At 41.4% G+C, this 17,258-nt stretch overlaps 1 protein-coding gene across 4 annotated transcripts in view; it reads left to right on the top strand.

Annotated features, from left to right (window-relative positions):
• Window positions 1-17,258, top strand: part of Mcph1 (microcephalin 1) — a 229,729-nt gene that overhangs the window by 4,015 nt on the left and 208,456 nt on the right. For all 4 annotated transcript variants that reach the window (XM_052162794.1, XM_052162795.1, XM_052162797.1 and 1 more), the window contains exon 3: window positions 11,734-11,852. In XM_052162794.1, coding sequence (XP_052018754.1) covers window positions 11,734-11,852 — 119 coding nt within the window. The remainder of the gene's footprint in view (window positions 1-11,733; window positions 11,853-17,258) is intronic.

Consider the following 17,258-nt stretch of genomic DNA (forward strand, 5'->3'; position numbering starts at 1 on the left):
GGACAACCTGAGGCCATCTCTTACCATGCTGGGCCTGAGGAGCAGACATAGCTCCTCAGGCTTCCTGGTGGAGTGCTTTCTTTTACCCACCGAGCCTTAACACCAGACCCCGAACGTTTTGTTTTTAATCTTTCTTTTTGTATCTGCTTTCATATTTCTAGTGTACAGTACTTTCCAGGGAGGATAAATCCCAAGATTCCCCAGTAGATGCCTGAACCTACAGATAGTGGAAAACCCTGTCTGCACACACACACACACACACACACACACACACACACACACACACACCCATGAGCCTCGCCCAGTGGTACAGGACAGGGTCCCAGCTACTTGGGAGAGTGAGGCAGATTGCCAAATTGCAGGGTGCCTTATGGAGATGCTGTATCACAATTTTAAAAAAATAAATAAAAGAGATAAAGGAATAAAGTTCAGTAATAGAACATGTGCCTAGTATTCTTGAGACTGTCAATTCAAGCCTCCCCAGTGCTGGGATTATAAGCACATACTACCCTTCCTGACTTTTCACATGGGTTTGGAAAACCAAATTGAGGATCTTAATGCTCACAAAACCTCACCTCACTTGACTGAACCATTTCCTCAGTCCCAAACAGCATATTTTTGACCTGGCTGTGTAAATGTCAAATTAATATTTTAGCTGATTGTAAATGTTAGTATGTACCGGTTTCTTTCCTCGAAGGGATGTCTTTTTTACCTTTTTGACACAACAGTTTCACTCTGTAGCTGTCCTCAACCTCTTGGTGATGATCCTCATATCTCAGGCTCTGAAGCACTAGGATTACAGACTCGTGCCATGATAGCCCAGCTTCTAAATTATTTTCTGATGTCAGATTGCATTGGTAGTGTCTGATCTAGGTATTTCTCCTTGCCTGAAGTTTGTCTTATCTCTATCTTCCCCCTTCCCCCATTGTCACCTTTACAACATTTGCTCCTGATACTCTCTTAATTCCATGATTCGTATGTTTTGGCTAGTTTTATGTCAACTTGACACATGCTACAGTCACCAGAAGAGGGGGGGGGCCTCATGTAGAAAATGGTTCTGTGAGATGGGCTTTGGCAAACCCTGGAGCATCTTCTTAATCAGTGATTGATGGGCATGGCTCAGCCCGCGGTGGGTGGTGCTGCCCCCGGGCTGCTGGTCCTGGGCTCTATAAGAAAGCAGGCTGAGCAAGCCATGAGGAGCAAGCCTTAGCAGCACCCAGCCATGTCCTCTGCCTCAGCTCCTGCTCTTTGTGTTTCTGTCATGACCTCTTCCTTCAGCGAAGATGAAGAATATGACAAAAAAAAAAAAAAAAAAATCTCATCTCCCCAGTTTCTCTGTGTTTTAATTCAATAATTTGGCTCCAGGATCATGATCTCTGCTTTTTATCTCCTGTCTTTCCATTTGCCTAAGAGAGACTTGAAGTTAGTATCATACAGATCTTTCACTTGTTTTATTAGAGTTACCCCAAGATATTTTATATTATTTGTGGCTATTGTGAAGGGAGTTGTTTCCCTAATTTCTTTCTCAGCCTGTATGTCATTTGTATAAAGGAAGGCTACTGATTTATTTGAGTTAATTTTTAACTGGCCACTTTGCTGAAGTTGTTTATCAGCTGGAGAAATTCTCTGGAAGAATTTTTGGAGCCGCTTATGTATACTATCATATCATCTGCAAATAGTGATACCTTTATTTCTTCTTTGCCAGTTTGTATCCCCTTGATCTCTTTGTTGTCTTATTATAGCTAGCACTTCTAGTACTATATTGAATAGATATGGAGAGAGTAGGCATCCTTGTCTTGTCCCGATTTCAGTGGGATTGCCTCAAGTATGTCTCTATTTAATTTGATATTGGCTCTTGGTTTGCAGTAACCTTAGTATGTTTAGGTATAGGCCTTGCATTTCTGATTTCTCTAATGCTTTTAACATGAAGGGGTGTTGTATTTTATCAAATGTTATTTTCTGCATCTAGGGAGATGATCGTGTGATTTTTTTTCTTTGAGTTTGTTTATATAGTGGATTATGTTAATGGATTCTTGTATATTAAACCAACCTTGCATCTCTGGGATGAAGCCAACTTGATTGTGGTGAATGATGGTTTTGTGGTATTCTTGGATTTGGTTTGCAAGAAATTTTTGCATTGATAGTCATAAGGAGATTAGTCTGAAGTTCTCGTTTTTTTGGTTGGGTCCTCATAGAACGAGTTAGGTAGTGTTCCTTCTCTTTCTTTTTTTTTTTGTGTGTGTGTGTGTTTTTAAAATCACATTTTCATTTATTTATTTTGTATATATACATGTCATGTCACTGTAAGCATGTGGTAATCACAGGACAACCTGTAGTGGTCATCTCTCTCTTCTGATCTTGTGAGTCCTGAGGACTAAAGTCAGGTCATCAGGCTAAGTGGCAGGTGCCTTTACACACTAATCTATCTTACCAATTTTTAAAATGCTTTTGATTTCAGATCACTTTAAGAATAAAAAAAATGAGCCGGGCGGTGGTGCATGCCTGTAATCCCAGTACTCTGGGAGGCAGAGGCAGGAGGATTTCTGAGTTTGAGGCCAGCCTGGTCTACAGAGTGAGTTCCAGGACAGCCAGGGCTATACAGAGAAACGCTGTCTCGAAGAAACCAATAATGAATTTGGACTTAGCTGGAAAACCATCTTAGAACTCAAATCAGTGGGCTGATATAAAAAACCCTTAATCATATATTAAAAGACATGAGAAATAAAATTATTCTATATGGTAGTAAATTAAAAGGAATTATTTCAAATGTGTATCAGTTTATCTGGTTCTATGCTTGAGCAGGAGCAATCTCTGGGCTAACTGCTGGACTCAGGGTATTAAGCACCTGTGGGCCTTGTCTCCCAATAGACCAGAGCTTCATTAGGAGCTACCAAACCCTGAAGAAAGCCCCAAGTCCATAACAGGTCCTACATATTAACGTATCATAAACTACAGACTGGAGAGTAAAGTTTATGGAACAACTGCCAGGGTAGCTCTTGCTTTAAGATCCTTACAGACCAGGAATAGACATACTGTAGTGACCCCTGGGCACATCAATGTACTCTTGAGTACGTTGTTCAACTGTACAAATGCACAACTGAGTACATTCAATGAGCAATTGGTCTCTGTATCTGCAGACTCCATGCCCATGGGCTTAACCAGTTGTGGGATAAAAATATTCTAAAAGCCAAAACACTCCATCTGTATTCCAAGTGTGCTGGGAGACTTTTTCGTCATTCCTTTGACAAAATAGTCTCCTACCTGTTTACACAGTGTTCACACTCCTCTCCAAGGTAATATACATAAGTCAGAGAGTCAAGGATATGAGATGATATACATTTGCTAAATACTGTTTCATAATTAATAGCTCCAGAACCTGAGGACCCTGGACCATGAGGGAAAACTGCACTCTGGCTTCTAGTTATTTCATGATAACTTTTTCTTTTATTTGATATATTCTTTATTTACATTTCAAATGATTTCCCCTTTTCTGGCTCCCCATTCCCCCGAAAGTCCCATAAGCCCTCTTCCCTCCTCCTGTTCCCCCATCTACCCCTTCCCACTTCTCTGTTTTGGTATTCCTCTATACTGCTGCACAGAGTCTTTCCAGAACCAGGAGCCACTCCTCTGTTCTTCTTGGACATCATTTAATATGTGAATTAGGTCTTGGGTATTCAAAGTTTTTAGGCTAATATCCATCTATCAGTGAGTGCATACCATGATTGATCTTTTGTGACTGGGTTACCTCACTTAGTATGATGTTCTCCAGCTCCATCCATTTGTCTAAGAATTTCATGAATTCATTGTTTCTAATGGCTGAATAGTACTCCATTGTGTATATGTACAACATTTTTTGTATCCATTCCTCCATTGAGGGTCACCTGGGTTCTTTCCAGCTTCTGGCTACTACAAATAGGGCAGCTATGAGCATAGTGAAACATGTGTCCTTATTGCATGCTGCGGAATCCTCTGGGTATATGCTCAGGAGTGGTATAGCAGAGTCCTCCAGAAGTGTCATGCCCAGATTTTTGAGGAACTGCTAGACTGATTTCCAAAGTAGTTGTACCATCTTGCAGTCCCACCAGCAGTGGAGGAGTGTTCCTCTTTCTCCACATCTTCACCAGGATGTCTCCTGAGTTTTTGACCTTAGACATTCTGACTGGTGTGAGGTGAAATCTCAGGGTTGTTTTGATTTGCATTTCCCTAATGATTAATGATGCTGAACATTTCTTAAGGTGCTTCTCAGCCATCCGAAGTTTTTCATGTGAAAATTCTTTGTTTAGCTCTGTACCCCACTTATTAATAGGGTTATTTGGTTCTCTGGGGTCTGCCTTCTTGAGTTCTTTGTATATATTAGATATTAGCCCTCTGTTGGATTTAGGGTTGGTGAAGATCCTTTCTCAATCTGTTGGTTGACGTTTTGTCCTTTTGACAGTCTCCTTTGCTTTACAGAAACTTTGTAGTTTTATGAGGTCCTATTTGTCAATTCTTGATCTTAGAGCATAAGCTATTGGTGTTCTGTTCAGGAACTTTCCCCCTGTGCCCATGTCCTCAAGGGTCTTCCCCAGTTTCTTTTCTATTAGTTTCAGTGTGTCAGGTTTTATGTGGAGGTCCTTGATCCACTTGGAGTTGAGCTTAGTACAAGGAGATAAGAATGGATCAATTCACATTCTTCTGCATGCTGACCTCCAGTTGAACTAGCACCATTTGTTGAAAAGGTTATCTTTTTTTTATTGGATGCTTTTAGCTCCTTTGTCGACGATCAAGTGACCATAGGTGTGTGGGTTCATTTCTAGGTCTTCAATCCTATTCCAATTATCCACTTGCCTGACACTGTACCAATACCAGGCAGTTTTTAATCACTATTGCTCTGTAGTAATGTTTGAGGTCTGGGATACTGATTCCCCCAGAAGTTCTTTTACTGTTGAGAATAGTTTTAGCTATCCTGGGTTTTTTGTTATTCCAGATGAATTTGAGAATGGCTCTTTCTAGCTCTATGAAGAACTGACTTGGGATTTTGATGGGGATTGCATTGAATCTGTAGATTGCTTTTGGCAAGATGGCCATTTTAACTATATTAATCCTGCCAATCCAATGGAAGATTTTTCCATTTTCTGAGGTCTTTTAGATTTCCTTCTTCAGAGATCTGAAGTTCTTGTCATATAGGTCCCTCACATGTTTGGTTAGAGTCACCCCTAGATACTTTATGCTGTTTGTGGCTATTGTGAAGGGTGTCATTTCCCTAATTTCTTTCTCAGTCTGCTTATCCTTTGAGTATAAAAATGCTACTGATTTGCTTGAGTTGATTTTGTAACCAGCCACTTTGCTGAAGTTGTTTATCGGCTATAGGAGTTCTCTGGCAGAGTTTTTTGGGTCACTTAAGTATACTATCATATCATCTGCAAATAGTGATAGTTTGACTTCTTCCTTTCCAATTTGTATCCCTTTGACCTCCTTATGTTGTCTAATTGCTCTAGCTAGGACTTCAAGAACTATATTGAAAAGATGGAGAGGGGGGCAGCCTTGTCTAGTCCCTGATTTTAGTAGGATTGCTTCAAGTTTCTCTCCATTTAGTTTGATGTTTGCTACCGGTTTGCTATATATTACTATTACTATGTTTCAATACGGGCCTTGAATTCCTGTCCTTTCCAAGACTTTTAGCATGAAAGGATGCTGAATTTTGTCAAATGCTTTTTCAGCATCTAATGAAATTATCATGTGGTTTCTTTTTCTTTGAGTTTGTTTATGTAGTGGATAGTATTGATGGATTTCCGTATATTGAACCATCCCTGCATCCCTGGGATGAAGCCTACTTGATCATGGTGGATGATCATTTTGATGTGTCCTTGGATTCGGTGGGCAAGAATTTTATTGAGTATTTTTGCATCGATATTCATAAGGGAAATTGGCCTGAAATTCTCTTTCTTAGTTGGATCTTTGTGTGGTTTTGGTATCAACGTAATTGTGGCTTCGTAGAAGGAGTTGGGTAGTGTTCCTTCTGTTTCTATTTGGTGGAATAGTTTGAAGAGTATTGGTGTTAAGTCTTCTTTGAAAGTCTGATAGAATTCTGCACTAAAACCATTTGGTTCTGTGCTTTTTTTGGTCGGAAGGCTTTCTATAACCCCTTCTATTTCTTTAGGGATTATGGGTCTGTTTAGATGATCTATTTGATCCTGATTTAATTTTGGTCTTTGGTATCTAAGAAATTGTCCATTTCCTCCAGATTCTCCAGTTGTGTTGAGTACAGGCTTTTGTAGTAGGATCTGATGATTTTTTGAATTTCCTCAGTTTCTGTTGTTATATCTCCCCTTTTATTTCTAATTTGTTAATTTGGATACTATCTCTGTGCTCTTTGGTTAGTCTGGCTAAGGGTTTATCTATCTTGTTGATTTTTTTCAAAGAACCAGCTCCTGATTTTGTTGATTCTTTGTGTGGTTCTCTTAGTTTCTACTTGATTGATTTCAGCCCTGAGTTTGATGATTTCCTGTCTTCTTCTCCTCCTCGGTGAATTAGCTTCTTTTTGTTCCAGGACTTTCAGATGTTCCGTTAAGCTTCTAGTGTATGCTCTCTCCAATTTCTTTTTGGAGGCACTCAAAGCTTTGAGTTTTCCTCTTAGCACTGCTTTCATTGTGTTCCATAGATTTGGGTATGTTGTGCCTTCATTTTCGTTAAATTCTAAAAAAAATCTTTGATTTCTTTCTTTATTTCTTCCTTGACCAAGGTATCATTGAGTAGAGTATTGTTCAGTTTCCATGTGTATGTGGGCTTTCTGTAGTTTTTATTGTTATTAAAGACCACTTTTACTCCATAGTGATCTGATAGGAAGCATGGGATTATTTCGGTCTTCTTATATTTGTTGAGGTCTGTCTTGTGACCAACTATATGATCAATTTTGGAGAAGGTACCATGAGGTGCTGAGAAAAAGGTATATTCTTTTGCTTTGGGGTGAAAAGTTCTATATATATCTGTTAACTCCAATTGGTCCAAAGCTTCAATTAATTTCACTGTCTCCCTATTTAGTTTCTGTTTTCCTGATCAGTCGATTGATGAGAGTGGAATGTTGAAGTCACCCACGATTATTGTGTTAGGTGCAATGTGTGTTTTCAGCTTTAGTAAAGTTTCTTTTATGAATGAGGGTGCCCTTGCATATGGAGCATAGATGTTCAGGATTGAGAGTTCTTGTTGGATTTTTCCTTTGACCAACAAGAAGTGTCCTTCCATGTCTCTTTTGATGATATTAGGTTGAAAGTCAATAGATTTTCAGCCTGTTTCAAACAATGTTTCCTGAGACCATTTGCTTGTAGAATTGTCTTCCAGCCTTTTACTCTAAGGTAGTTTTTATCTTTGACACTGAGGTGTGTTTCCTGTATGCAGCAAAATGTAGGGTCCTGTTTTCTTATCCAGTCTGTTAGTCTATGTCTTTTTATTGGGGAATTGAGTTCATCGATGTTAAGAGATATTAAGGAGTAGTGGTTATTGCTTCCTATCATTTTTGATATTAATTTTATACTTGTGTGGTTATCTTCTTTTGGGTTTGAGGAAAGAAGTTTAATATCCTGCTTTTTCCAGGATATGGTTACCCTCCTTATATTGGTGTTTTCCCTCTATTATCCTTTGAAGGGCTGGGTTTGTGGAAATATATTGTGTAAATTTGGTTTTGTCATGGAATATCTTGGTTTCTCCATCTATAGTGATTGAGAGTTTCGCTGGGTATAGTAGTAGTCTTGGCTGGCATTTGTGTTCTCTTAGAGTCTGCATGAGCTCCGCCCAGGATCTTCTGGCTTTCATGGTCTCTGGTGACAAGTCTGGTGTAATTCTGATAGGTCTTCCTTTATATGTTACTTGCCCTTTTTCTCTTACTACCTAAGTATTCTTTCTTTGTTTAGTACATTTAGGGTTTTGATTATTATGTGATGGGAAGTATTTCTGTTCTGGTCCACTCTGTTTGCAGTTCTGTAGGCTTCTTGTATATTCATGGGCATCTCTCTCTTTAGGTTAGGGAAGTTTTCTTCCATAATTTTGTTGAAGATATTTGCTGGCCCTTTAAGTTGAAAATCTTCACTCTCATCAATGCCCATAATCCTTAGGTTTGGCTTTCTCATTGTGTCCTGGATTTCCTGGATGTTTTGGGTTACAAGCTTTTTGCATTTTGCATTTTCTTTGACTGTGGAGTCCATGGTTTCTATGGTATCTTTGGCATCTGAGATTCTTTCTTCTATCTCTTGTATTCTGTTGTTGATATTTGCATCTATGGCCCCTGATTTCTTCCCAAGGTTTTCTTCAAAGTTGTCACCCTTTGTGATTTCTTAGTTGTTTCTACTTCTGTTTTTAGATCCTGGGTGTTTTTGCTCAGTTCCTTCACTTGCTTGTTTGTGTTTTCCTGTAATTGTTTGAGAGATTTTTGTGTTTCATCTTTCATCACTTCTGCCTTTGATCAAAGTTCTCCTGTATTTCTTTATAAGTGATTTTTGCATTTCCTCCTTATTGGCTACTAATTTATGACCCATATTTTCCTGAATTTAAGTGATTTTTGTGTTTCCCTTGTAAGGGCTTCTAGCTTTTGATCATTTTTCTCCTGAATTTCTTTAAGAGATTTACTTATGTCCTTCATGTGTTCCTCTAACAGCATCCTGACCAGTGCTTTTAAATCCAACTCTTGTTTTTCTGGTGTGTTGGGGTATCCAGGACTTGCTGTTGTTGAAGAATTAGGTTCAGATGCTGACATAATGTCTTGGTTTCTGCTAGTAAGTTCCTACATTTGCCTTTAGACTTCTGGTTCTCACTGGTGTTAGATGGTCTTATTGTCAGTGGCTGGTGCTTCAACCTTTTGTGGACCTTTAAGGCTATTTCCGTGACACTGGATGACTGGGTTTCCTCTGGCACAGATTGCTGATATGCTGCCTTCCTCTTTTGTGCCTTTGGAGCCTTGCTGGGTTAGAGTTAGGGTTAGGGTTAGGGTTAGGGTTAGGGTTAGGGTTAGGGTTAGGATATGCTGCCTTCCTCTTTTGTGCCTTTGGAGCCTTGCTGAGTCTTGCCTCAAGCAGTGTTATACTTGGGTTGTCTCAGTGAATCAGGTGTTCCAGACTGCTCTGTCATGGAGTGAAGATGGCGGCGGAGAGTCACTCCCTCTGCTGCTCTCCACTTAGGACACAGGCCCCACGACTGGCCGGCTGGCAGATGAACCACCTATGTGCTCAGGTCTTGGGCGCAGGCAGACCCCTGGCGGTTTGCACCCCCAGAGATCTTAAGCTCGGGATAATACAGTACCTAGTGATGCTTTTCTGCCCTGGCAGGTATCAAAGATGGCCATGGGGAGTCACTCCCTCTGCTGCTTTCCACTTAGGACACAGGCCCCCACGATCGGCCTGCTGCCAGATGAACCGCCTATGTGCTCAAGTCCGGGGTGCAGGCAGACCCCTGGCGGTTTGCCGTTCCTTCTCTTTCTTTCTCTCTTTCTCCCCCCAAGCCTTCCCCCCCCCCCCCCAGTTTTTTGGATTTTGGTTTCTTCGAGACAGGGTTTCTCTGTATAGCCCTGGCTGTCCTGCAACTTACTCTGTAGAGTAGGCTGACCTCGAACTCAGAAACCGGCCTGCCTCTGCCTCCCAGAGTGCTGGGATTACAGGCGTGCACCACCACCGCCCAGCTTTCTCTTTCTATTTTATGGAATAGTTTGAGGAAAATTGGTGTCAGGTCTTCTTTGAAGGTCTGGTAGAATTCTGCACTAAATCCATCTGACCCTGGGCTTTTTTTTTTGGTTGGGAGGTTTTTAATGACTTCTATTTCCTTGTGCAATATAGGCCTGTTTAGATAGTTTACCTGCTCTTGATTTAACTTTGATATGTGGCATCTGTCTAGAAAACCAACCATTTCTTCTAGATTTTCCAGTTTTTATAGTAGGATCTGATGAATTTTTGAGTTTCCTCCATTTCTGTTGTTATGTCTCCCTTTTTGTTTCTGATTTTGCTAATTTGGATACTGCCTCTTGGCTCTTTAGATAGAGGTTTATCTATCTTGTTGATTCTCTTAAAGAACCAGGTGGTGGTGGCGGCGCACGCCTGTAATCCCAGCACTTGGGAGGCAGAGGCAGGTGAATTTCTGAATTCGAGGCCAGCCTGGTCTACAGAGTGAGTTCCAGGACAGCCAGGGCTATACAGAGTAACCCTGATTTGAAAAAAAACAAAACAAAACAAGAAAGAACCAGCTTCTAGTTTTCTTGATTGTTTGTTTCTATTTGGTTGATTTCGGCCCTGAGTTTGACTATTTCCTGTCTTCCACTCCTCTTTCGCTACCTATTATTTCTATGTTTTTTTTTTTTTTTTAACATTCTTAAATTTGTAGTGGGTCTTGAGCCTTTTGAAATATCTGATCTTATTACACATCTTAGTCAGGGTTTCATTGCTGTGAAGAGACATCATAACTAAGGCAACTCTTATAAAGACAAGCACGTAATTGTGGCTGGGTTTTCAGTTTCAGAGGTTCAGTCCCTTAACATCATGGTAGGTAGCATCATGCAGGCAGACTTGGTGCTGGAGGACCTACGAGTTCTACATCTTGACCCTCAGGCAGCCAGGAGGAGTGTCTGGATCACACTGGCCAAACATGAGCATATATATGAGCCCTCAGAGACCTGCCTCCACAGTGACACACTTCCTCTAACAAGGCTATACCTTGTCCAGTAACATCACACCTCCTGAAAGTGATATTCCCTATGGCCCAAGCATTCAAATACAGGAGCCTATGAGGGCCAAACCTGTTCAAACCACCACATCACTTAAATATGTAGTCATTCTCAAAATGCTGTCTTTCACTTTAATTAGATATGCATTCTCTTTGATGTTTTTTTCCTCTGAATTTTAGTGTTTGTAGTGTAGAGAGATATTTGTTTACTTACCTATTGAGACAGGGTCCCATGTACTCCAGCTAGTCTAGAGCTGACTGTATACAAGAAGATAGCCTTGAATATAGGATCCTTCTGTTCCCACCAAAGCACTAAGGTTACAGTCATTCACAACCATACCTTATTTTTATGGTGCTGAGAATAAAGCCCAGTGCTTTGTTTTTGCTAGGCAGTCTATCAGCTGAGCTATGCCTGCAACCCAACATGACAAGTTTATACAAAATTTTTTAATTTTTTTTTAAGATTTTACTTACTTTTATTTTATGAGTAGGTAGTAGCTCCTCCTGTCCATTCTTCTCTGTTACCCTTGGGGCTCCTCCCTGTCTGCTCTCTCCATTTCCCTTCGTACTCGAAGGATTCTGACACTGCTCTATGCATGGATGCTTTATTGTGGGGAGCAGAGGTAGCTGGAGCAGAAGCTTTAAGGGAGTAAGGGTTACGTGAATGCTCATTCTAGCTGCAACAGGAGTATTTGGTAGGGAGGGGTTGAAACGGGGTCTCACTATGTAGCCCTGGCTGTCCCTGGAACTCTCCATGTAGACTAGGCTGACTTCAAACTCAGAGATCCTCCTGCTCCTGCTTTCTGAAGATTGGGTGCTGGAATTAAAGTTGTGTGCCAACACACACTATACAAAAGGGGGTATGTTTTCTCAAGTATCTTTCCACATACAGCACAGTATTTTTTCTGGTGTATTCCAAGAAGCGAAATTCTGGTGAAAGGGTTTTTGATCATTTTCATTTTAACAGATTTTGAATGGTCTTCTTTTTAATCACTTTATTTAAGAAATTGTGGGCAAATATCAGTAAACATTTTGTTTTTCTCATTTTGTCCACAGGTTTCAAAAACGTTGAACAAGCAAGTGACCCATGTGATCTTCAAAGATGGATATCAGAGCACTTGGGACAAAGCCCAGAAGACAGGGGCAAAGCTGGTTTCTGTCCTCTGGGTTGAAAAGTAAGTAGTCGCCATGGAGACTACAACAGCCCTGTGTAGGTTAGCTCCTGTTGCTGTTAACAACATACTGTAGACGTGCTATGCAGGAACTTATTTCCTCACAGCTGTGGAAGCCGAAGTCTCAGGTGTCTACAGGTTGTTTCTTTTGAGACACTGTTGGCCTGAACGTGGCCATCATCTTCCAGTGCTCTCATGACATTCCCTCTGTTTGTGTCCTTGTCCTCATTTTGCCTTAAAAGACCATGTCCCTTCTTTAATATCCTGTCTCCAAATGCAGTCACTTTGAGGTTTGGGTAGTTAGGTATATAGGTTTGTAGATTTTGAGGATGCAATCCATCCATCAAAGGGAAAGTTAGGTGAGAGTTAAGGTCTCTAGGTCAGGGTACACAACATGGAGACTCTTGTGTGGATGAAATAGACTTGTGTTGAGGTTTGGCCTGTTGCTATGTTTTGTAATGATAAATTCTGTGCTGAAGGTCTAAGTCTACTATGAGTGAATCCTTGGGTTTACCAGCTTTTGTGCAAACCTTGTTCCTTAATTTAAAACTACTAGTTGAATAAAGATGCCTACAGCTTATAGTTGGCAGAAGAGAGGTAGTCAGGGCTTTGGTCTCAGACTTGGAGTCTGAGGCAGAATCACTAGGAGGATGCTTGAGGAGCAGAGGATGGCTGAGGAGAAGAGAGAGAGGAAGACACCATGGAATGAGAACCCTCCATGAGGGCTAGCCAGTCAGAGCAGCCCAGGCGGAACATGGCAAGTTATAACTTAGGATTACTGACAGGCAAGTAGATACCAGTAGCTTAGAGAACAGATATCTGCCCAGCTCTAATGCTGTTAAGGCTTATTATAAATATAAACATTCTGTACCTTTTATATCTGAGGCGAAGTAGAAAGGCCCAACTGAGATTAATATTTATCACAACAGAATTGTGCTGAAACCAAGGTTAGGGCGGAAGCTGATGGTGGCAGGGAGCTGTTGGATGTTCAGACCAGACCAGGATGGTAGCAACGTAGTGATGACTGACTAGTTCAGGATTTTAAAATTAAAAAGTCGTGTGTGTATGTATATGTGTAATTTTCTGTATATGTGGACTTTCTGAGGAAGGCTGTGGTTCATTGTTTGACCTAGGCTGAGAACTGAACCCAGAGCCAGAAAGATGGTTTGGCTGTTAGCTGGGTTGGGGAAGCTTTAGTGATCTGGGGTGGTAGCTGGACTGACGTACATCAGAGTCAGGACTTTAAACTGAAATGTACCAAATCCTATCTCGAATATTTCCTTATATAATGCTCAGTGGAAGTAACAGGCAGGTGAGTGGGTAGACAAATTCAGGGGAGATTGGCCACTAAGATCTGGGAGACATCTGTACTGAGGGTTAATTAAAGCTACATACTAGTAGTGAGCCTTGGTAAACAGATGGAGGAGAAATAAAGAAGTTGAGTGCTCCTGGATCTGGAAGTCAGGGTAGGAAGGAATTGGGGTAAGGAACTGAAGAACGAAGAATTTATATTTGAGAAAACGCCGTTGAACTATCAGTATTCATATATTTCTGACCTCAGATGCTGGTCGTCCTGTCCTCACTGGGAAAGTCCCCAGCTCACTTACCACCAGCTGGATGTCCAACATCTCATATGACACTGCTTTGGGGTCAGATCCATGAGGTAGGAGCTCAGTTCTTCAGTCTGCCTTGATTTGAGATGGCAGTCGTAAGTCCAGGCCTCTGCACTTCCGTTCCATCTGCTATAAATGGGCTTCTATTACTCCCTTCTTGTGTTGATGGCTTTTTTGAATAGTTCACAGTATTCAAGGACGACTTCTCCACACCTTCCCTGGTCTGTTAGGACTCATCTTCCCTGGGTGTGTTAGGTTGCTGTCCCCACTTCTTTGGTGTGTTACAAGAGGTGCCTGTCAGGAACAACTAAGTAGAAGGGATGCGCAGTATGTTTGGCCTGAAGCCCCCATCCCTCTGCAGGAGCATTGCCTCTTTGTATTTTTTAAGACGTGAAAGCTCATCAGCTGTCCTTGCTGGCTTATATGGGGTTGAATCCTCATTGTTTTCAGTTTGGGGGATGTGTGAGTGGAGTACAAATTTTAGCCTCAAATTCTCAGTTGACTCTTTGGGGCTAGCTGAATTTCTGCCATAGCCAGTCACTGGCAGAGGCTAATCAAAACAGACCATGATAAATATTAATTTAGGAATTTTAGGGGTGAAAAGCTTTGTGACAGGAAGTGTGACAAAGACCAGCTATATCTCAAATTATGACATTCACGGCTGTTCTGGGCCACATTTAGTTCTGTAGCAGGATGCCTCAGAAAGTGTAACGCTGACACTCGCACCTCTCCCCAGCATCCCTGGGTCAGCCTCCTGCCCAGGACTGCTACATCCACCAGGTTGTCCAGGAAGCAGCACTCAAATGCCTTTACCACCAAGCTCAGCCTTACTGTACTCTTTGCTGTTTTCATTTAGATTTCCTCGTGTTTTCTAAGGTAGCAAGGTGACTCCTTTGTGCTGCATGATTCAGGAAAAGTCCTTTTCCAGAGCCCTTAGTCAGATTACTTGTCCCAAAGAGAAATTTACTGCTCAAGTTTCTCCTACCATGGGTAGTTAGTTAAGGAGCTAGAATCAGGGAAACAGATGTGTTCCAACTGTTAAATACAAATCAAAGAGTGACTCATGTAGTCCCTGTCCTTGGGAGGCTAAGACAGGCAAATAACTGTGACTTCTGGGCTAGCATAGGCTATAGAGACCTTGTCTCAGAAGAAACAACAAAAATAAAAACATTTTTAAGTAGGACATAAAAAGAGGTTCTCTGTGGCATTACTGAGTGACTGGAAGTGGAAGTTTTAATGCTGTGAACTTAACACACACATGATTATCCCATATTCAAATGCCAGTAACCAGAAATGTTTTCAGATTTGGAGATATTTGCCTCAATTTATTGGATGAACATATAAAATGTGAAAATCTGAAATATGAAATGGTCAAAAGTCCAGTTTTTGGGCCTGGGGAATGTAACTTAGCTGGGGAATGTAACTGTGTGAAACTCTGAGTAGGCTAGTGCATAAACCAGTGTGTGTGACTACAGGAGGAGCAGTAGGCCAAGCTCACCCTCAGCTGCATAGGAGTACAAAGCCAGCCTGTGACCGCAAGACCCTGTGAGGTAGGGCATTTGTGTCCTGCTTTTCTTGTTAACCTGTCTAAAAGTGGAAAAAAGGAAAAGAAAGGAATTTCAGGATTCAGGTTTTCAAAATAAGGCTTTTCAACCCTAAAATATTGAACTTCAGTCATTGCATGTGTCTAATGATTCTACGCACCTTTACATTGGTGTTATATGTATTATATCTCTGTGTACCCTAACTTTCACAACATATTGTATCATGTTTTTCATCAGAAAATTGCCTGTATGTTAAATATAGTAAAGTGTCTCATATTCACACACGTAGATAAAGATGCTATTCTTGTTGATACTCATTCATTACTGAAGATTCAGGTTTCCTCCAGTATTTTTCTTAATTTTTGTTATTAAATTTTTATATTAATTTATTATATATAGGTATTATATGATAAATACAAATATTTTATTATTTATTATTAACTGCTTACTTTTTCACTGGAATAATGGACGGTTTCATTATCTCTTAGAGATCACACCTAACTCCCCGCTGCCTCCTACCTCTGGCAGCTCTCAGTCTACCTTGTACAGGATAGGCGTGTACTCTAACCACAGTGCTACACTATGAAATTCTTGTGAAAGTCTTCATGTGTTCTGGGAATAAAAGTTTTATCATATATGTTATTCGCAAACCTTGTTTTTCTCTTTATGCATTTTCTCATCACTTTTTTAGTTGTGCTTCTTTGATATAGAAACTTATTATTTTTCTTTTGTTTCTTGAGCTTTCAATGTTATCTTTGAGAAACCATTGCCTAATCCAGAGCAAATGACTTACATCTCTGCTTCCTTTGAAGGGTCCTATTGGTTTATATGGTGTATTTTACTCTGACTATTCTGAGTGAATGTTTGCGCGTGATAAAGGAGGGTTCTACCTTTGCTTTTTTGCATATTGTAAGGTTGTGCCACAACACCACTATTTGAAGAGATTGGTGTTTTTGGAGCCATTGTTGAGAACTGGCTAACATTATAGGCTCATATCCACATTCTCAATTACCCTTACCTTTCTTTTAAATTTTTAAAATTTTTATTACTATTTACTTATTTGTATGTAGAGGGGATGGTTGTGTGGGTATGCCTCCCACTGCTAATTTGTCTCCTTTTTGTTTTGTGTGATGGTTTTTGTGAATTTCACACCATGCACCCCAATCCCACTCATCTCCCCCTCATCTCATACCCACCCTCCACCCTTTGCCCCAACAGAGAAAAAAAAAATTCATTGTGGAAGCTGTAGTATGTCACAGTGTGTCCCACTGTACAGTCTATTGTTTGTACTTCTTTGCTTGCAAATATTCATTGCAAGAACTTGGTCTGGTACAAGGTTTTTGCGACTCTATCATTACTGGAACTTTACTGGGACTCCTCTCAGATATCCTGTTGCTGCCCTGACTCGTGGAGACCTGTAGTTTTGGATCACTAGGACCAGTCCCTTCATGCACTCATTGATGGGGTAGATGTTGGGGTGAGCCAATTCAAAGCTCTGGCTCTGTGCCTGAGAGGCATCTGAGCTGGTCAGCCCGCCAGCTCTCCTGCTCTCACGCCCTTGAGGCTAGCTTACCAGCATTACCAGCAACTCCCACAATACCAAAGCCAGCTCTACCTTGCTGCCCAGGTGAGATGCACGCCTGGCTATCCCTAGTGTTGTAGCCAGTGAGAGACATGGCCAGTTCTCTCATGACCTCAGAGCTGGCCCTCCCACCTGCCATAGATGACAAGGGATGAGGGAGGGGAGGAGGACAAATTTCTTCTTTGTCCACACCACAGCCCAGCAGACAAGAGACAGGCTGGCTTTCCCACACTCATACTCTTGGGGCAGGCTCACCTACAACCCCACATCCAGGGCCAAGTCTTCTGTGCTGCGTAGGTGAAGGGCATTGCTCCTGCTCTCATTGACCCTGTCAGCCAGCTTTCCATCCCACCACCAGGGCGAGGACAAAAAAGAGGGAAGAGGATCTTTCTCTTTCATTCATGCCACCACCCAGCAGATAAGAGCCTGGGCTGACTCCCCCATGCCCATCCTCTTTGGGCTGGCTTACCTGCAACCCCTGCATATAGGGCTGTGCTGCCTAGGTGAGGTGCAGGGCCTTCTCTCCTGAGTGCTCTCTTGTCTGCCATATTTGGCAAGGGACAACCCGTCCTCACCTATGTCACCATACTGCAGACAAGTGACAGAGCCAGCTCTTTCACATTTATGCACTTGGGGCCAGTTCATACCCCACACACCAGGGTCAGCTCTA

The sequence above is a fragment of the Apodemus sylvaticus genome, chromosome 18, assembly GCF_947179515.1.
Source record: "Apodemus sylvaticus chromosome 18, mApoSyl1.1, whole genome shotgun sequence".
NCBI classification, from domain to species: Eukaryota; Metazoa; Chordata; class Mammalia; order Rodentia; family Muridae; genus Apodemus; species Apodemus sylvaticus.